General features: G+C 42.4%; 1 protein-coding gene across 2 annotated transcripts; it reads right to left on the reverse strand.

Moving 5' to 3' along the window:
* Positions 1 to 9,039: 9,039 nt before the first annotated feature.
* REEP2 (receptor accessory protein 2) lies at positions 9,040 to 21,315 on the reverse strand. Of its 2 annotated transcripts, XR_004359781.1 has the most exons (9): positions 21,236 to 21,267; positions 20,930 to 21,002; positions 15,950 to 16,026; positions 14,410 to 14,530; positions 13,734 to 13,847; positions 13,263 to 13,410; positions 12,852 to 13,009; positions 9,140 to 11,079; positions 9,040 to 9,107 (listed from the first exon to the last, which is right to left on the reverse strand). XR_004359781.1 is itself a non-coding variant. In XM_032703040.1 (8 exons), exons 1-8 carry the CDS (start codon positions 21,265 to 21,267, stop codon positions 11,005 to 11,007), a joined length of 798 nt encoding a protein of 265 aa, XP_032558931.1. In that variant the 5' UTR covers positions 21,268 to 21,315; the 3' UTR covers positions 9,040 to 11,004. The 2 variants fall into 2 exon arrangements, 1 of the variants encoding a protein (XP_032558931.1); XM_032703040.1 differs by having other exon boundaries at positions 9,040 to 11,079; positions 21,236 to 21,315.
* Between the last annotated feature and the right edge of the window lie 572 nt (positions 21,316 to 21,887).

The raw sequence follows: 21,887 nt of genomic DNA on the forward strand, positions 1-21,887 counted from the left end.
TCTTTCACTGCACCAATGGCAGCAGCTCCATAGCAACAGCATGTTTGCATTCCTACAGGAACCACATTGCTCCTGTACTACCAGGAAAACCCTTCTGACATGTGTAGTCACAGTTATTTAGTTTGTGTGCTGAAGAATTTATTGTGATTAATAAAGATTTAACTAATATATTTGTTTATTTGTCCATAGTTAGCAGATGGTTTCACTGTTCCAGCTTCCATGTAGAGTGACAGTATTGCTTTAGTGCTGAAGAACTGGAAGTTTTGTCTTCCCTCACCTGCAATTCAATAATACTCAAACATATGTAAAAGCTCTTTGGAGGGTTTAAACAGACATTCCCTGAAATAATCCTTCATTTGTCTTGTAGAATCTCTGATCCTTTTAAGTGTACCCATTGCAAAAGGTCTTCACCCATTCAGCACCATCCAAGAAAAGCTTTTCTTAAAGTACACACAAGCAAAACCAAACAGATTGGATTAGAAGTAGCCAAATGGTTGGGCACAATTACATGAAATACAACAATACAAATGTTTAAGTTGAAAACCAGAATCCCACACATATACCACATGTACCCCAGATACCACCACTTGTAGCCAGTAGACTAAGAGGCTCTAAAATTAAAGTGTTTTACTGGTAAGCACAGAATATTCAAGATATTCATTGCTCTGTATCCATTTTGATCCCTGTCCTCTGTAGCCAGATGACACTTATGATTTAGAAACTATTCTTATGGTAAGGAAGAACACAAATCATACCCCCCCTAACTGGTAGAGAAAGCACACCAGGTCAGGACAGGCACTTGTACTCTCATTCCATGGGAAATGAGGCTGATGAGAATTGAACAGATCTCCCACTGGATGCAAAGAACGCTTCCAAAGCCTCAGGGTTATCCACATTATTAAGTAACAACAGCTCTAGTGAGGCAACATCATCAATCAGCATGAATATTCCTCACCAGATAAAGCTCTGGGATTGAAAAGGATTATCTCCATCGCTGTGCCAACAGACTAAGCAGTTTGCCAGTCACCTCTAACCTATTACTTAACAACTCACAAATTCAGTGGTCATTTCCACTGCAGCCTGCTGGCCCAGGAGGAGAAGAGGCTCAGCTCCAGGAGCTTCCAATGATTCTAATAAACAGGCAAACTCCAAGTCCAAATCCAGTGCAGCTCATTAATTGCTCCTGCAATCCTTCACCATGCTCTAACTCTGCACATACAAATGCTTTCCACCCTCTGTCCTCCCCAGAAGTTATCAGCAGTTACAATTCAGGTAGGTCTCCTCGATGCTTAACAGTAACCATATTTAATTCTGCAGGAGCAAAAAGGCCACCTAACAACTACACTCGTGAGATGAATCCAAGTCCTCAGTCAGCAGCTGGCAAGTGCACCCAACCTAATTGAGAAGCAACATTTAAGTGAAGAAATAAAGCCAGGACACACCAGATTCTCCCAACTTGCCTTATTTTTACACAGCAGAAACAGCAGGACTCTGTATTAATTTTCATATCTTTATTCATTCAACAATGGAGAGGGGGAAAGGCAGAAGACTAAACACATAAGACATGAAGATAAACTGAAACAATTTAGAAGCACAGTTCGAGAAGGTAACAAAACAGCAGTTTTTAAAAGAAAAATATTCACAGGTATCAGTAGTGAGAAACGGGCATGAGGTGGGAGAAAACCACGTAAACTCAATTGCAAAGAACAAAAAGCCATACCTGCAACTCATAAACATGTAGGCCTATTCTAATGACACATGGAGATCTCAATTCAAATTATCCAAGACGTTTATCTGTCAAAATAAACTGGAAATAAAAAGTGAATAAATAACCTCCAGAATCTCTCTCCCCCACCCACATCAATAACTAGACCTTATCACAGCAACATTTTGTTTAGAGGTGCCACCATATAATTGTGTTCAGTTATGCTTGGAGCACCACTTACCAGAAAGACCCACATGAAACAATAGCAAGAAGTAATATTCAAAATTTAGTCCTCAGATGATGCCTTTTTTGTCTTGTCAGCAATCTTCAGCAAGCTGATACAGCCTGAATAGACACAGTGTAATAAGCTTTTCCAAATACTCTTTAACCCCAACAGAAGGGCTGTATTTACAGGTTTATGACCCTTATGCCTCAGAAGGGAACTTGGCCAGAAAAGCTGCTTCCAGCAGAAATGTCAAAATAATCGAGAAGGGAAATAAGGATTAGCTGCCACCTTGTGGAATGAAAGCACATCTGCATTGATAAAACCTTGTGTATCACACTCTGGGTAGAAATGGAAGATAAAACACGGGTCCTTCAAAACAGGAGAAAATAAATGAGGGCAAAAGAGCAAGATATCAAAGAGAGAAATACATGAGTTTCTTTAATGTTCTTCACAAAAGAGAATGTAAAAAGATACCTAGAAAGAGTCTGGGTGTCAAAGCAAGCACAACATGAGAATTAGGTTTTCTACATTTAAGTCATAGCAGCAAGTGACCAAACTTTTAAGGACTCTACAAAAAAAACCCCAGTGATAGAACTCAAATGACTCCCTCTCCCAGGAAAACTCCACTAACCCAGGCATTTAGCACCACCATGGTTCAGTGCAGGGGTAAGGAGGTGACAGTGCCTGAGGAGGTGTTTTTGCAGCGTGTGTTTAATTCCAGGTTGCCCACTGGCCATCAAAGGGATGAGCAGCACCAGAGACAGGAGCCTGGACTGGCTGAACAACCCACTTTGGGCTGGCCTCTTCTCTGCTTTCCCTTTTCAGGGTTAATAGACTTTGAGTGCTACAATGGCTCCATGCACCAGGTGTTCCTGTGGTAAATACAGAATGGGCACAACAGCTGGCTTTTACAAAAATGAAGCTATTAAATGCAGTTTAGATTCTATTTAATTCGATATAGTCATTGCTCCAACATAAGCAAGTGATAGCAGCAATGTTGTAATTTCTATTCAGTTCCTAGATTCCCCAATGAAGACTCGGAAAAAGAGAAATCTTGGAAAATTCTGTGGTTTGGCTTTGGCTAAACTTATATCTGCACATTTCCTTATCAAACAGGCATTGTGTGCTGGTAGTAGAGAGCCTTTACATTAGAGCTCTATGCTGGCAGAGACAGCCATTCACTAAATACAAGGCTTAGTCATGAGAGCCCATTCCTACCTCCCCCAATAATTAATTTCTTATAATAATTTCTAAGTGTTTTGTATAATGTAATACATGCTTTTGAGATGGGGCATGTCAGGGCAATTCCTCAACTTGTAGTTGAAATTTAGCACCTGCCTGAAAGCACAGTGTTGGTTTATCTAACTCCAGTTATATGATGGAAAAATAGAAAAATATTGATTTCCTACCCGCTCCCTCTGAAGTCTGACACTGAAGAATCCTCAGCCCTATTCCAAATTCTATTTCTCTTTCCTACAGTAACCTCCTGATACATCCTGGACCCTTCTTCAGTCTGCAAGTCTCCATCTATGATGTTGCAAACACAAGATCTCCTCTTTCTCAGCACTGGGAAGAATCTCACACTGTCTCATTATGTTCCACATATTTTGAGAGCAAATGTAAGGTAACCCATCGACCTCCTGCTGCTTCCTGCACAAACTTCTGGCCCACCAGCCACTCCTCCCAGTTTTGCATGGCCTGGAAACTTGCTGGGGGCACACTCTGCCCCATCCTCCAGGTCATAAATGAAGAAAACAGACCTGGGATGTGCTGCTGGTCCCCAGTCAGACTTCCTGGGACTGATCTGCCCCCCTGGGCCTGCCCATTCAGCCAAGTTTTTTTCTCCACCACACTGTCTGCTCATTCAGCCCATACTTCATCAACTTTTCTATGTAAGACAATGTCAAAATCCCTTGGACCCACATGATCTTGTACCCTTAACAAATAAAAAAAGTCAGGTTCTCTTCCTGAAACGCTTGCATCATTAATTAGGTTGTCAACTGCAAAACAAACAAACAAAAAAAAACAAACACAAAACAAACAAAACCCCAACAAAAACACACAACTCCCAAAACAAACAAACCACAAAACCCCCAAACAAAACAAACAAACAAACCCCCAAAAAGAAACCAAACAAACCCCCATCAAGCAAAAACCCTAACAAACCTGTCTGTTTTTCAGAATGCTAACACACCGTTGTCATGGCCACAAATTGCCATAGTGACATTAGATACATCTGTATTTCTAGCTTAAAATCGCTTCTATTTTCACAGAAAATAAATCCAACTGAAAGAAACTACTCAACCATCTTTACCAGGAAACACTACTAAAATCCAGAGTATAAATTAGGGCAACACACAGCAACTGGTTAATTGCAAAAGGGGGGGAAATAAATCACAAACATTGCCATTTACAGACCTGCTTCCTGCAGCTACAAAATGGTTTGAACGCACAACAAAAGAATTTGAGGACAGTTATTCTGTAACACTATTGTCTCAGAAAGACTCACTGGATAAGGGCTCAATCAGAAAGCCCAGAGAGCTTAAACAGCCTTTTTAGTCAGAGGTTAACTGCAGTATCATTTCATATTTCTCTTTCAGAGCCCCGGTTTGTTTTCCCCCCAACCCCAAGGAGGACCTTCACTCTCAGACACGGGAAATATTGCTGTTCAACCTGTCATAACTGAACTGTTATCAGACAAGTCTCTGCTCTCCCATTTTCAGTGATTTTATGTTTTGCTTATACCCTCTAGTGGACAAAAAGAAATTCACAACCTTCCTTGTGCCTTGTGCTAACAGGAGCTCCGACATGAAAACGCTGAGTCAAAACAACTCTCTAATTTCTGCACTTCCAGGAAAATCCTTGAGTCATCTTTACCTGCCTACATCTGCCCTGGCCCCTCCACTTTCTTTCCAGGCTGTCATTCAGCCAACACTGGCCCCTACGTAGCTCACCATACCTGAATTGAGACGTGAATTCAATGTCAAAATAAAAAATTCATTCATCTCCACATGACATTCACAACATTTGAGAAATGATCTAACAGGGGAGTCAAAGGTGAGGAGTCCCTCAACTCAGTGCTTTCCCAGATAAGGCAGCAGCACGAACACAGGGGGTTTGTATTCAGTATCAGGTCTGATGATCGGGACAGTGTCTCTACATTTTTCAGCCACCAAAAATTTTCAACTTCCTTTCTGTTTGCTAAGTTACTAAGCATTACTTGTGATAAAAACGTGTGATATAAAATTTTATATGCTTGCCATGCAGATCAACGTTCCTCCCAAACCTGCTGCAAAGAACACGACTGAATTCCCTATCTATGTAAGTCACTAAAAAATTTATGGCAGCAGTGGAAATGCAAAGATAGGTTATATATCACAGAAGACTTCAGCTTCTGCTCCTTTGGTGTTCACTGATTTCTGCAGCATTCCCACAAATGTTACTTCTAACATTATTTGTCTAAATACGCAGCCAGAATGCTCTTGTCCAAAGGGTCTGCATTAACCACATTTCAGCCAGAATCCACTGCAAGAAAAGGGAAATACATCAAACTCTGCTACTGGCAATCATGGTGATTCCACCTGGGAATCCAGCTCTAGGCCTTCTTGTACATATATGGATCTAGGTCACAGGATTAAATAATGGAAAAAGGCTAAATTTCGGCTCCAATACAGTATATTTCACGTCTCCACAGTCAGCAAAGTGGAAGCAGTCCTTTGCTTAATAAGTAAACAAAAGAAATACAACCGGTTCACAGAACAGCTGGAGCTCAGAAACAGAGTAAGAAAGTAACAGTTTTCTTGCGAGGGGTTTAGGCAAAGAACTTAGGCATACAAACAAATTTACCTGCAAAGTTGCAGAAAAAAACCTCACTGTTTCTTGTCACTCCATATTATTTTCATTCCAGTTCTCATCATAAATAAAGCACTGGAAATTCATACACTGAATTTTGGGATTCTACATACAGCTGTGTGTATGAGCACAGCGAAGTCCAGCATTTGGTTCACCCCAAAATGTAGGCTTTGGCAGGGGGAGGGTATCATTTCCCAGATGAATGTCTCCTCTGGAGCTCCCTGCTGGTGCTTCTCCAGCATAACACATCTATTACAAAGTGATGAGAGATACCTGATACTCATCTGGTCCTCCCTGCAGATCGGCTGCCTGCTGAGGTAAAAGTGAAGCTTTATTGTTCTGAAGTGATGAAAGGCTCAGGAATCTCAATCCATGTAGCTCAAGCCCAGTTCAGAAAGGTACAACACAGAGAGAGAGAGGTGTTCTGAGAGAAACCAGGCTCTAATCTGTAGAATGCAAAGTTTAAGAGTTGCTTGGGGCTCAAAAAGTCAGCAGTATTTATGGGACAGCTGTACTGCACACAGCCCATTTTCCACTGTAATTCTATCTCTCAGGACACTGTCTCCACTTACTGTTGAAACCAACTGTTCACACCTCTGAAGGTCTCTCCAGGCTTTTTAACAATACCTATAAGGAACATAACACTGAGTTATGTTTACAGTGCCTTGCAATAGCACCAAATTCCAGATAAAAGGTGACCAGGAAACCTTTCTCTTCAGTAACACTAAAGCACATTCCCATATAGCATATGCATTTCTGCACGTGTCAGCTCTTAAACATTAAATTCAGTAGGCTCCAGACCACAGACAGCACACAGGAACTCCTGGTAACTGGCTCTAGGTGGCTTTGACTGAGCAGGGAGGTTGCACCAGATGACCTCCAGAGGTCCCCTCCAGCTCTGACAGCTCTCTGATTCTATGAGCTCATGCAGCTTCAGAATACTCTGCTGGTTTTTCACATATCTCACTTTGCAGGACAAAACTCAGAAAGCAGCACCACGAGATGCTTCAGCCAGGTGGCACACTACAAATTCTTAGTGGGTAAAGCAAGAAAAGCTGTGGTACAGAGCAGTTCCACAGAGATGTGATTCAGCCTCTCTCCAGCAAGCAGTAACGTGACCACACAGTGTCCCAATTAGAATGAAGGATAAGAATACAATTCTTTTCCCCCTGCATTTCTCCCTTAGGGAATAAGCCACACTTTCCAGCATTATATGCAACTCTGGAAGACAGATAGGAAAAAACTCAGCTCAATCCAACAGCTGCTCCCAAGCATACAGTGACACTTCACAGCTAATTTGTGAGCCTCCTTAATACAATGCTACGTGTAGGTCAGAGAACCAGCAGAGTTCTCCACAGTTATCTTACTTTCCTCCTAAGGCACTGTGTTTCCTGCTGATTAAGATGGCACAGAATAACAATAAATAACAATTTCTGGAAAAGTTGTGGTTCTCTAGAAATCTTACTTTTCAAGCCTGCATGTTGTGAGGGAGTCGTACTTCCAAGAGGGATGTACAAAGGAAAGCCCAGCACTGCAAAACCATAATGAATGGAACTCAATTCACTAAGATGAGGGAAGGTGAAACTTCCCCAGAACAAACTTTGCAATTTTAAGAACACCAGCATCCCTCTCTCTATACACCCTCTACCTACCAAGGAAGTTAATCTCATCTAAAAGAAATCAGTCTCAGAGACCTGAAGCTGGAGAATCAGAAACTCAAGAAAGTACAGTAAGTAATAAAGATGTTTAGCTGAAGTGTAAAGGTTTAAAACCTGACAGTAGTCTCCCCTATATTTTCATATCTCTTACCCACCATGGAGGGTACTGCCAAGCAAGAAAACATTTTTCCCTTTTATGCAACAAATCATTAAGTTTCTCACATGAGAAACCACATTTCACTATTTTCTTTACCAACATCAGAACACTGACTTGTAGTACTATAAAGCATGAAGGTAAAAACATTTCTTTTCAAAAGGCAGTCATGGCTTCAACTTTGTATCTCATGGTACAGGTATTTTAGGATCATTTTAGGCACACAAAGTTTGACACACACATACCACCCCCTCCCCACCCCCTCCCTTCAGGTATCATTTTCTCTTACTGCATTTCTCTCTGTGCCCAGGCATATTAGGAAAAGGTTATAAACACTTAGTGAACACAACAGGTTCTACTGCTAGGTGAAGATTTAACCATTTGCTTAATTGCACAATGAAGCCCACAGATGATACTGAAGAGAAACTACATTCCAGCATTTCCTGCTGAAAACACTGAACAGCAGCTGATAAAAGCATTTTATCAAAGCGGCACATTCAGCGTTCTCATTAACAAGAGAATTTCTATGCAAGACAGTGCCATCCAATGCAGGACTATATCTAGAAACTCACTAAGAGGTCACGTGGGTGGTGGTAGATCTGCAGAGGCTTTGATCAAGCAAAGCACAGTCTAGCAGTCACATTTGTACTAGAAGAAAATAGTATCCATGCTAAGACATTGTTCTTGCTCTGGGTAAGTTCTGCTGCTTGGCATCATCAGCTTCGTATCACACACTAGATAACAGTCCCTGACTCTACTCCAGACTCACTCCTGCAACCAAAAGCCATTTAAATCCCCTGTATAAACAAAAGTCAGAGTAAAACTGACCCATACTTACCCACGAGCTAATGACATCAAGCACCAACGCTAAGTAAAAGCTACTTAGCACAGGACCCAGCTCAGGAAGACAAAAATAAATCCAAATGCCAAAACGATCTTCAGAAAATTCTTCCTGTGCTTCAAAGCAGAAGAGCCACTACAAATGAACTGATTCTGGAGAACATTCTGGAAAGTCACTCTATGGAAACCTAGTAATTACAGACTGTCACAACACAGGGCACAAGGAAAGGGCATGAAGATCAACATAAGGGGGGACTTGGCTTCCAAATGAAGTCCCTCGCAAGGACTTACATAAATAATTTGCCATGGAAAATTTTACCTAAACAAAAAGAAATAAATCAAGAAACATGGTCATAGAGATACTTGGTATATAGAGAATAATGGTTCTCTCTTGCTCAGTATAGTAAAGGCTAGGACAGCATTTCCTCACAACTGAATCTTCCACATAATCACGGAAGATTTTTATCCCTTGTCTGGAGAGAGGAACTTCCAGTGGAAACAGAAAGTATTCCTGCTTCAAGGACATGCACTTGCATGTGCTAGCGAGACAGGAACACAAAGTTTGCTAATAAACTAAAAAGAACAAAATAATTGTGGGGTTTGGTTTTTTTTTTTGTGAAACTCAAAACTCAAAGCCAAATCAAGGATTTTCTACTGGCTTCTGGATAAGGCCTTGTGGATAACTTGGGACAAATATTTCTGACAAGATGCAAGTTTCTGATATGGTCTGTCAAAATTTCAACTTTTAAAAGCTGTAAATAAAAGTAAAACCAACTTCCTTCGTTTCCTAAAATAACTGGTTAATTCAACAGCAAACAATCTGCCACCAAGACAATGGGAAACAAGAAATAAATTCAATCCTGATCTTCAACTTTATAAACTTTTGAAGGGCTATTCTCTAGGACAGAAATACTTGTGGAACTTTAGTTGCAGAAGTGCTTCTATACCTTGCCAACAGCAAAATACTTGGGCTCTGTGAATTCACTGTAATTTCAGAAATGGGACAGCAAAAGATGTGGGCAGACAAACACCTGCACCTAGAGCTGGGAATGGTCTTCAGTAGGGAAGTAAGAGCCAGGCTCCTTTGATAACTAGTTTCAGTAAAAATTAAGACCATCAAGTTTGCATTCAGACAACCACATCTGTAATTACAGATCTCAGCAACAGGAACCTTACTCATCTCATAAATTCCGACTGACTCAGTTGGCAAGTGTGCAGGGGATCTCCCCTCAACAATGTTCAAGAGATTAGTATGGCTTGGCATGATGTGAATTTTCTCTGCAGCACTGCAATTTCACTCCCACAATACATATTCTACATTCAGTGTAGTTTTCTGCCCCAAGTGTTATATATTGCTCAAGTCTCAGGACACTGATAAACATGGCACATGGTCTGACAGAAAATGTGTGCAAGGGCTGCAGTGGGATCAAGCAAGAGGACTGATTAATCACAGCATTGTGCCCTACTCCCTGCTTTTTATCCCCCATACATGAAATCCTGGAGTTAGCAAAATTCATACATCAACTGTTTGTTTATCAGTTCTCGTGCCCTGAGGATTGAATCTCCTACAGCTGAGAGGTAAGGGCTTCTGAAATTCTCAAGTATGCCCACAGACTTTCCCCAGTCATCTGGTAGAATAAAAGAATTTGTCTGCAGTAACAAAATCAGGATGACATGGAGTTCAACCTCTAAATGGCAAAGCAAGTACCCCTGCCATGGAACTGCACGGGACTCGCCTCATTCTGATGCTCCCACAGGAATCAAAGTGGGCACCAGAACCTGAAATAAAATTCAAGCAGCTTCAAAAAGAGCCAAAATCTTACAGATGCCAAACTTTCCTTCTCAACAGTTAACTCTTAAGAGATACCTGTATCTGCTCCACCGTACAATGTGCATGGTAACAGCACATTTTCTTCATTACTCAGTTTTTCAATTATCTCCCTTCACCTTCCAGAAAAAATAAAATAAAACCCAATCTCTTCATCTTCCAGGACGAGTAATGGGAATCTAGCATTTTCCTCCCATGAGCTAGTCCTTTATGGTCAAAAGCACCCAGCATACATCATTTCAGTCACCTTCTCAGAGGGGATGGACATGTCAGGTACGGTCCATTCTTACGGAATATGACTCATGGTGGGCACTTCTTAACAACACACAGCTGCAGAAGGATACCCAGAGCAAGATAAGACATTTTTGGGAGCCACTCACCCCTGTGGAACTCCAGTGTCTAGTATTTTTCCAGTTTCTGTGCAATGGATGTCTCAAACCCTAGTCAGTTCTTGCAGCAAAGATTCTCAACTAGGGTTATACAGTGGGAATTCCAAAGCAACTGGCTATGTACAGACATATCAGCATTCCATCCAACAGAGGGATGGAAAAGGAGAAAATTCCTGAGGATGTGTATCCTCTACTCCATTTTCTGAATCCCAGCCTCCCCCTTGCCTTGGAATGAGCTCTACAAAGCAGTATCTGTTATGTACAAGAATCTCAGCTCCCTTCCTTTGGAGAGTTTCCCCTCAAAAGAGAAAATCCCGGGACAGAGACAGGTGCTGGGGAGGGGGAGGTCGCCTTAGGATGACTCGCCAGAGGCAAGAGAGCCAGCAGCTTTCTTCTTGGGCCGGGCTTTTACACTCCTTACTGGAAGCTGGGGAGAAAGAAAAAGAGGCATCTCAGACTAGTTTACTTTAACATCTAAATGTCTGACAGAAAGGTGAAAGAATGAGGAGTGAAAATAGGACAAAACGACTACAACAAGATGACCCTGTTCATGTCTTCTGTTGTCTCAAAAGGCTATTTAAACATTCTTTTTTTTTCTTGGTTATTAAACAAATCACTCAACACATCCATCAAAAAGCAAACAGGAGAAGACATTCTAAAACAGGACAACTACAGTAATAAAATCCAAGTTGTCTCAACAGAAGGTCAGACACAGCAATATTTCCAACTGGTAACATTCACGTAACACTTCACTGCTACAACTTTTCTGCTTCTTGACTTCCATCACCAGTGCAGTTCTCTGAAAGCTGTAGAAACATCTTGAACTACCCTGCATGCTTTACTCCTGTGTCTGTCATTCTGGATATTGGCTAGAAGAGCACATTTTTTCATCTGTGATGCATTCAGCCCTGGCAGGCAACTCAGAGGTCTCAGTCAAAGGCCTCCTACAAATCCTACATCTGAACCAGAGATCCAACAGTCTGAGCATAAAAACCAATATGCCTGCAAATGGCTTTATCAGTATTTCTGTATTCACAATAAACAGCATAAAAGAGTTGGTTTTTTCTTTTCACAGTTTCACTTTAAAAACTCCTCACTAGGAAGCTTGGAATCCAATTTTGATTCTCTTGTTTCCCTGCTCCTGTCTAATATGCTAGAGAAGAAAGCAGAGGGGTCACCTCAGAAACAAGCCACAAGAACTTGAAAAAGATCCAGGTAATTTAAAATGCATCTTTAGACAAAGATGTCCATCCTGGGAGATAATAAACAAAAGCCAACTGGACCTGGTCCTTGCTTGAGCAGTGGGGTTGGACCAGATGAATTCAGAGATCCCCTTCAACCTCAATTATTCTGTGATTCTGTTACAAAGAGTACTTAAGCACATGCAAAGGTGTCCTGTACACTGCAAAATCAGGTTAACAGCATGACCTAAAATGATGCTCTAAGCAATTACCTTCCTCCAAATTATTTAATATTTAGCCTGAATAGCTCAACAATTTGAGCCAGTTATACAGCACTCTTTATCTTAAGATAAAAATTAGAAGACTAAGTAGAATCAAGCTACTTCACAAAAAGGGAGAGCCATTTTTATCACATACAAACCAAACCATAAGAAATGTTTGAGTCAAAGCCTGGAAAGCAGCACCTCAAAAAGCATATTCTATAAAACACATCAACAGCTGGAAAAAAAAGATTGCTAAGTTTAAATGACTCTTGGACACAACTGGGGGGAGAGGAGGAGTGGGGCAGGTGGACAGTGGTGTGATTTCCCCAGATCTAATCTGTGAAGTCAAGGGAGGCCTAAGAGGGCACAGAACTGCTGCATTTTAGGTTAAGGGAAAGTGGCTGCCCCACAGATAAATGCCACAGTACCATTACACCATCAGACTGTAACAGACAGGAGCGAGGATACAGTCAACAAAACATGTTAAAAATATTTAATGCTCCACCCTTCAACACAAAACCCAAATAAAAGAGAAGCTGGGTCCTGGCTTATGACAGAGGCTTCCAGGCATGCTAAAAATGCAAAAGCTAAAGACAGTATGGCAAGCAGACGAGTCCTCTGATTCAACTAGCAAAGACAGTCCAACAAAATTTATATATACAGCTTTTAAATGTGCTGAGCCTGTCAAGCTAGAGTCCTCCAACAAAGCTCACAAATCAATGTCTGTGCTGGAAGTAATCCATACACCAGCTCACCTCAGTTTTCGTCACCTTTTTAGGAGCTTTGAGACTCTGGGTACGTTTAGGAAGCTTGTCTCCTGCATCTTCATCTGATGGGTCTGTTCTAGGATCTGATGGGGTTCCATTAGACCTATGTGTCACACTGCTCTCCTCTCCTGAGGAGTAACAGGAAGCTAAGGAAGAAGAAAGAAAGTTTTAGCAAAGCCTAAAATGACCCATCCTGAAGGACCACATGGAAGGGAAATGCCAACAGTCTCAAAGGATAATCCAAAAGTACAGAGATGCACGGTAAAGGGCAGGCTCTATGGCAGGCAATGCATCTTCTCCCAGACAGCAGCAGTCCTGTACTCCTTCTGAGACCCAAGGCATGGCAAGTGCAGGGAACCCCTCCTGGCTCACCATACAATGCCCAGCAGGGCTCTGTACCTGAGTCCTCGATGGTTTCCAGCAGACTCCCACCAGAAGAATGCAGCTGTGGATCGCGGCTTCGCATGTGCACGGCGTCCTCATCCCGGATCAGAGTGAGGTCCTGCATGCTGAAACTTCGGAGCTTCTCAGACAGAACTCCCTGGCCCTAAGGGGACACAAAAATTAGGGTGAAGGGTTCTTCACCAAGATCATGTCATGTGGGATCATTCATTCAGAAGAGGAGGAAAGGTGCCCTATTTGAGAAGGGAAAAGAAAAGTATGCTCCCAAGCCCAACAATGAAGTGGTTAAAGCACAACCCACTCCACCCCCCCTCCTCTCTTTTTAAGTCAAAAGATGGGATTAACTGCAAGGCAAACTGGAGGAAAGGAAAAGTAGACTGGTGTCAAACAAGTAGGAGTATCCCTAACACAGCACACAACACTAAACCATTCAGGAATTCCAGAATGTTACAGAAGGTGTTGGATTACCTTTGCAGCTGCAGTAACTGCTGCGTTGGCAGCAAGGTTTAACCCTCTCTTGCCAACTCGCATCATGGTTTCATAGCTCTTGTCACAAGCCTGAGTAATGTATTCATCAATCTCCTAGGAAGGCAATGTGGAACATGGCATTCAGCTCCTCGTTATAAACATGATCAAAGTCTCCCCATCATCACCCTTAAAAATGCAAAGCTCAGCTGGACACTTTTTTCCCAGTCTACCACCATCAGCTGTTATGGATCACATAACAGGAGTTTCTCTGCTACTTATAGAAAGCTTGTAAGTGCAACTTTTAATTACATAACTTATTTCCAAATTATCACAACCAAAACAAAGCAGTTGCTTACACTGACAGTGAAAAAACAGATGGGCTACAGAACATGCTGCTCCTATCACGATTCAAAAAGCTTAACTACTGACAGTGACTGTAAGAGCTCATGACACTGGGTTAGCCAAACATGCTTGCTAAGCTTTAGGCAAACTACTGGCTACATTACAATCTCCAGTAAGCTGCAGTATGACATCGTTGTCAGAGACAGAACCACTCTACATCCACTAGTGTCAGCACAAGCATGATTCACACATTTCAGTTCTTATTGTGGCCTAAGTGAATCAGAAGTCAGTCAGCTCCCAGACAGGTCAGTATCTTCTAACAACAAGCAAGTACCTTCTCCTTATTGGAGAGCGTTGGGTGCACAAACTTCCTGTAGAGGACACTGGAGCCCTTGGTGTAAGGGGAGAGCAGCCAAATCACAAATGCGATTTTCAGCTCGAAATAAAAGGGAAACCTGAGAGAAAGAAGAAAGAAAAAAAAAAAAAAAAAAGAAGGAGAGAGAGAAAGATGGAGAACCGGAATCAAGATCAGCACAGAGACAGATGGAGATAACTGGTAGAGAGCAGCATAGGCAGAAAGAGTGCAGGCAAGATAAAGGCTCAGAAACAAGAGAATTGATTAATCAGGTCAGAAAAGCAGAACCCTCTTTAGAATCCTAGGACATACCTTCTTCGAGTCTCATTTAGTCTTTCATCCATAGCCATGAAAACTCCATAAACAGGGCATCTCTCAGCCCTGCAAACACACCAAATTACAATCTGATAGCTACTCTCATCATTCTGAAGTTTGTTCAGAGAGTATCCAGTGGATGTTAATATTACATTAGCTTCCCTTCTCATTTTCCAAAATTTTCAACTACATATCTTAATAATGTCATGTTCCTGCTAAGGCTGATAGCTGTTTCTGAAACTTCCTGTAGGTATTCCTCAGATAAGACACAAGAGACAGAGCAAATGAAAAAGAGCAGGCAGGATGTAAGTCTTTTATCTCTAACCCTTACCCAGAAAACTCTCTGGGAAGATACAACAGCAGAGATTGAAACAAGTGAATGCAAACACTCTACTGACTCTACCAGTATAAGAAACTTCTGTTTTCAGAGGTTCACTTTAAGTATGTGAACAAGATAAAGCTCTTGTACTTTTTAGATCTTTGTCTGCTTTTCAGAGTTTACGCAGGAAGAAGCAAAACCGCTGAGCACTTCTGTAAGGCAAGAGAAGCCACTTCATGATTCTTTAAAAGATGAAACTCTTGACTAATATTGTTTCAGATATCTATGCAAAGCCCAAATGCTGAAGCAATGAAGAAACTGAAGGCATCCTGTTCCAAAGGTTCAGCTGAAGCTCTGTAACAATTATTTGTCATTTTTGGAGGCCTCCACATTGCCAAGCATGACACAGAGCACTGAAAGGAGCAGGAACCTGCTTCATGCAACCCACTCGTGCATGTGATCTGCTCCTCCACACAACAGGCTGTCAAAGCAAAATAGGTCCCTTCCTTCTACCATCTTTTTTTTTTTTTTGAGTGTCTTTCAGACCACCATTTTTCAAACTTTACCAGTTCACATTAACAGCTTCTCAAAAATCTTTGATGTTATGAATGGATAAAGATCCTCTTACAGATACTGTGCATTTACCCAGATACTGTGCATTTACCCTAACTTTGCAAGGATAGGAGATGAAACAACTAAGGCAGCAGCTACTACCCATAATAACTACAAACCTGCTGACTCTTCATAGGGATTGAAAACTCCTAAAGGAGAGACAGTTTATTCATAGCATCCTAACACTTCTCTCTCCTTAAAAAAATCCAACAAAACAAAACAAAACAAAACCACCACCAGAACAACAGAAAAAGATCCCAACAAGGAACTCACCAAGAGAGAACAATGTCTGTGAGTGTTTCTGCAGTGGTGAAAAAGGCAAACACGATCCAGTACATCATCCACTTCACCTGCAAAAGAGCAGTCACTCAATAGGCATCCATCAGACCCAGGAAAAAAGTGACATGTCTTCTCAGCATAAATGACTCATCAACTCCACACATTAAGATGAGTTCAATAAGAAGGAGGATATACAATCAGTAATGGAGAGGGTCATATACTAAATGGTACATTATAGTCTGGGAAAACATGTAGGATTAATGTGCTTTAAAAAGATAAATGCATACAGATACATTGATGAACAACATTATGATGCAACAGTGTTAAGGTCCCAAATGAGCCAGAAAGACTAATCAGTTCACTTTAACAAGTTACACTCTTTTATATATCATGAATATTGTAATAAATATATATATACACACACATATGTAAAAGTTTAAGTTTCAACTGGAGCCCTATATTTTCCTGATGTAAAGGTTTTTCCTTGGGAAACAGAAGAGAAACAACAAACCAACAAATATATTATTTTGCTCTAACCCATTATTAATTCTTTGCCTTAATCGCTACTCCCAGAAATTATACAAGCAATTCTTTCTTTGTAGATAAAGGCTCACTGAGAAAGGTAAAAGAGCAAAGAACATGCCCCATCAACCTCATCTTCTTGTTTAAGGTTTTGAGTATCTATATATAAAAAGCACTTTGTGCTATTATGGTACATCTGCATATGACTATTGTCTGCCTCCCTCTTTCCTCACACCTTTATCTGGAGCAGTGTTTCTTTCAAAGCATAAAATAATTTCCCCCTAACAAACACCTGTTCTAGTAACAGGTTTCTCCGTTATAGGCCAATTATTCCTAAGGAAGAACCAGCTGAATTATAAAAACTGCTCTCTTCTAAGAGAAATTGCCAGTTTTCTCTGCTGTTGAGAATTAGAAATAAATGTGAGAAGTGGATAAATGCAAAGGACACCTTTACTGAAAGCAATCTAACACTCTTAATGTCATCAAGAATGGGAAAGAAGAACCAAACCGAATCAGGGAAATTCCTCATATCAAATCCACACATTAATCCATATATTAAAATTACATGAACAGTCCTGTTCATGAAATAATGACATGTTGACAATCTTTGTTACAACAAATGATATAAAAGCAGGTATTCCCCCAAACTTGCATGTGTTGGAAAATTCCATGATTTGTTCTTGAAAGACCCCCCAGAACTTTCTCAGAAAAGTAAAATCAATCTGCCTCCAGCCCCTCTAACATAGTGGATGGGTTGGAAGATAGTGGTTAGTAATTCAAACTGTTTCCACTTTATTGTGATTTTTTTTTTTCCACAACAGAAAGTAACAAAACCTGTACTGTATGGCTCTCTCCTGCCTTTTTTTCCCCCTTGTATCATCAGTTTGGACAGGACCAGGTGTCATTCAGCTGATCTAAAGCAGCTCTACGAAATGAATGGTTAATTCTTCAGCACAGCAACATAAATCAGCTCTTGGATGAAAAAGTGTGTGAATAATGACAAACCGAAGTTTGAAAAAAGGGATCCCAAAGGGTGAGAGATTTCAGAGAAGCCACATACCAGTAAACCTTACATCAGCATTAGGCAAAATGAAGGCAATATTAATAATAATAAAGCAATTAGCAGATATAATATATATGTAACAAAATAAGGAATATGTTTGGGTTTTTTTTAAATAAATTCACAATTGTAGCAGAATTCTTAGGTTTCCATAAACTCTTGCTGTAGTGCTTCCCTTTCAGGCAGGGTGTATGGAGTTTCTAAATAGTTTCTAACAGGTCTAAATAAACACTTAAAGAAACGAAATTGTCAAGGATAAAAAGGAAGGGACTCTTGAGGATTAACAGTTGGTTAAAAGAGAGGAAACAAAGGATAAAAATAAATGGCCACTTTTCACAATGAGGAAAGTTACCAGTGGAATTCCACAGGAACCAGTGCTGAGATCTGTGGTGCTCATCTTCATGAAAGATCTGGAAAAGGTTGCGAATAATAAGATGACAAACTGTGCAGGAGATATTTTCTATCCAAGAGATTAGGTATGAGTTGATTAAAGAATTCAGAAAAGGATCCTGATTGATCTCGAGTTGATATTCTGTCTCTAGATTTGATTAAACATAAAGCAGTGAACTTACAGCATCTGCTTTTTCTTAGTGAAAACTACTGTGGTTACATAAATTAGCTGATGTCACTCAGGAGGGGTCACTGTAGGCAGCCAGATGAAACCATAAACTCAGTGCTCATTAGACTTTTACACTCTGCTAACAGAATGCTCTGGAGTATTAGATGATGCACTGAGAACAGCAAACATTGCTTTGTACTGTGTAAATAAACTGCATGTTTGTATCTTTGATACTGGACACAGGTCTCTTGCCTTCTGTCTCCTCCTGTTCACCCTATGCTCTACAGCCAAAGACAAAAAGAAATACAGCCCTTAAATAAACTAGAAGGATCCAACTTCTAGTTCTAGAAGTCCCTGAAGTGCAGATGACCAGAAACCAGAAGAACAAAAAGCACAGGGGAAGAAACACGAATTTTTTCTTATGACAAAGACCTTCCAAAACTGAAGCTTAAACCAGGCTATTTTTTTTTAAGTCACTAAAAAGAGTCAGGTCTTTGCTGCTCAAGTTGATGGTCAGTAACTTCAGCTAACTGCACATACACTGTCTCCCCAACTTACACCAAGAACCAAATTAATTCAGCAAATGCAAAAGCACAATTCCAATGCAGATTTGACCAAAGCTGAAAAAGAAAAAAATCTGAGCTACAAGAAGCAGTTTGCCACAACTGCTCAAGGACTTAGCATAAATTTATACCATGGTGGTGGAGAACACTAAGTTTGCACTGTACTCTGATGCCACTGAAGGACTGCTGGTGGTAGCTTGGTCTGTGCCAACTCAAGCTTCAACACCCCACTAGAGCACAGACACCCCTGTGAGACCTTTCTCCACCACCAAACCCTGAACTTTGGTTCTCAAGCACTATGAGCAAGCAGCTGTACATGGGAACAGCTGGCTTTGAAAAATGGGCTGCACAGCATTCAAGCTGTCTCCTGACTTTTCACACGAAGAACAGTTTGAACAGACAGTGGCCCCTTTTCCCACACTTAACATAAATGTTTTTCCCCCATCTTTCCACTTATGTTCGGAAGGAAGAAGCCCTTCAAAGGTAAGTGAATAAGGCAGATGGCAACAACATCTAAATGCCTATTTCTGATGTAGGGGTTTGGAACAGATGAGCTTTAAGGTCCCTTCCAACCCAAACCATTCTGTGATGCCATGATTTTTCACTATCAGATTAAGGCAGTCTTGGAGCTGCTTAGGTAACACTTACCAACAGAAAATCGGATCAATACAACATTTACATTCTGCAAAGAATGTAAACAGCACCTACTCACAGAAAATAAGCAGGGGTTTACTGTAAAGAATGCCAGTTGCTTTTAAAAAAATGAGGGTTTGAGGGTTTTTTCCCCCATCAAGTTCTTAATAAAATGATTTAAAACTCTGAAATCTGAGTCTGTCTTCAAGTTCAGATTCTTGAACTGGAATACAACCATTCTGTTACAGACACTCATGAGCCAGAATAAAATTCCAGGTAAAAAATACACATTTCACGCAACAAATGAAGGTCACTGGCAACTGGAAGGAAGTGAGGAATGCCAGAGAAGACAACAGTAATAGGATAGTACTTAATATGTAACCTCAAAGGTAACTATGAAGTCATAGGATCACATGATTATTCATTGAATTTCTTTGTTTCCTCTTTCTAATGCTACTACTAATAAACTTCAAAGTTTAGTAAGGCTCATCATATTACTGACTGTATCTCTAATACTGTGTCTCTAATACTCTAAATACAATTTATCAATTATCAATGCCTCCAGAACGTTCACATTTCAACTTCTTTGCTGAGACCAGTATTAAAACAAAATCCAAAGCCAAACACCTGAGCCAGAGGCTGTAGTTTGTAAAGCTGCCCACTGTGAGATTCTCAGCTCAATCGGTATCTACTTAAAAACCTCTGGGCTGAATTTTAAGCCCAGGAAAGGTCTGGTCAATTCCAGAGGGCTGGAGCAGCGTGAGCCAAAACACAGCTATATCCTGCAATATTTATTGCTGATATGTCATTCTGTAAGGAGCAAACAGAGACTGCTGGATGAAGTCTCAGATTGTACCACAAAGCAATACTGACAAATTCTATCCTAATCACTCATGGTACCTCTTCTTCACGTTATTCCTTGGTCTAGATGAACGGAAACTCATCCCACCCATAAGACAAATAGTTCTTGTCTCTGCTGATCACCTTAGAACACCCTTTCTGTAAGAGGATGACACACCACATCACAAGAAAACTCTTGGTGTTTAAAATATGGTAATTGTAACGATGGTGTAGACAGAGAGGAGGAAACAATTCCAGGAGGGAAAGAGGATGAAATCGACCAACAGAAAACACTGATCACAACCAAAGTTGACAGGAAGCCACAAACCAAGCAAGATTACTCAGCCCTTTGGAAGAAAACTAAAGTAGCACTAAAAAAGCTGTAAAGGACACAGAGTAAGGATAAAGTTACAAGAAAGAACTTGTCCTGGACTTTCATATGCTTCCAGACTGCAGCGTTTGCCCCGCTTTCCCTTCCTCACTCAGCATCTCCTGAGAAAAAGCAGCCCAGGTTTATGGTTTGGAACCTCCCATTTTGGTGAGCGCCCTTTCCTCGGCAGCTTCTCCGGAGCCGGCCGGGGCCGGGACTGAGCCGAGCCGAGCCCAGCGGGGCCGGGGCTGAGCCGAGCCGAGCCGAGCGGGGCCGGGGCTGAGCCGAGCCGAGCGGGGCCGGGGCTGAGCCGAGCCGAGCGGGGCCGGGGCTGAGCCGAGCCCAGCGGGGTCAGCCGGGGGGGCTCTGCGGGGCGGCCGCGGGGGACGGGGCGGGCGCTGCGCCGGCACGGCGAGCCCGTACTCACATATTCCTTCACGTTTTTCGTCTTCACGGCCTTGTAGGACGAGTACGCGGGGTAGAGGGTGCCGAAGATGAGCCTGCGGGCAGAAGGGACCGCTCAGCGCCCCGCCCCGCCCGCCCCCCCGGGCCGGCGCTGCCCCGGGACGAGCCGCTCCCGGAGCGGGGTCGGGCCGGGCCGGGCGGGGCTCAGCGCCCTCCGCCGGGCTCAGCGCCCTCCCCGCCGCAGCCGCCCCCGCCGCCCCCCACCAGCCCCGGTCCCGCGGGGGGCCCCGGCGGGGCAGGGCCGTGCTCGCCCCCCGGCCGCACTCACACCACGAGGCGGGAGATGATCCAGGAGACCATGGCGGTGGCGGCGGCGGCGGCGCCGGGCGCGGCTCGGGAGCGGCGGCGGCAGCGGGAGGAGGCTCTTCCAGGGCAGGTTCCTGCAGCAAGCGCAGCCCCGCCCCGGGTGCTCGGAGGGAGGAGCCGAGCGGCGCAGGGAGAGGCCGCAGCGCCCCGAGCATCCCCCGCTGCGGGGTACGCGGTGCCCGGGCCGGGGGGACACCCGCAGCCCCCCGCTGGAAGGATGGCAGAGGAGAATTACAGGGGAAAATCGCTGACTTGAGATCACGGGCACTCGGGGAGGCAGAGGAGTAACAGGCAGAAGAAGCCATTTTCCATGCAGTGGCCTCCTCCAGGGAGGTCGAGGCGGCAGCTGTTAAAATGCTGCAAACAGCGGAGTTAAGGGTTAAAAGCGTTTTAGAGTCCCACGGCTCCCAGTGTCACCCAGAACCAGATGCAAACCGAAACTTGACCTGCCGATACTGATGTTTGCGTTATCAAACCAGAAGGATGAAGGCTGTTACTTGTAGTTTCCAGGGTAAATTCAGTGTTGCCAGATGCTGTTACTTGTAGTTTCCAGGGTAAATTCAGTGTTGCCAGATGCTCTTCCTCGAAATTTCAGTTGAGATGCCGAGGATTAC

The sequence above is a fragment of the Chiroxiphia lanceolata genome, chromosome 15 (genome assembly GCF_009829145.1).
Source record: "Chiroxiphia lanceolata isolate bChiLan1 chromosome 15, bChiLan1.pri, whole genome shotgun sequence".
Lineage (NCBI taxonomy): Eukaryota > Metazoa > Chordata > Aves > Passeriformes > Pipridae > Chiroxiphia > Chiroxiphia lanceolata.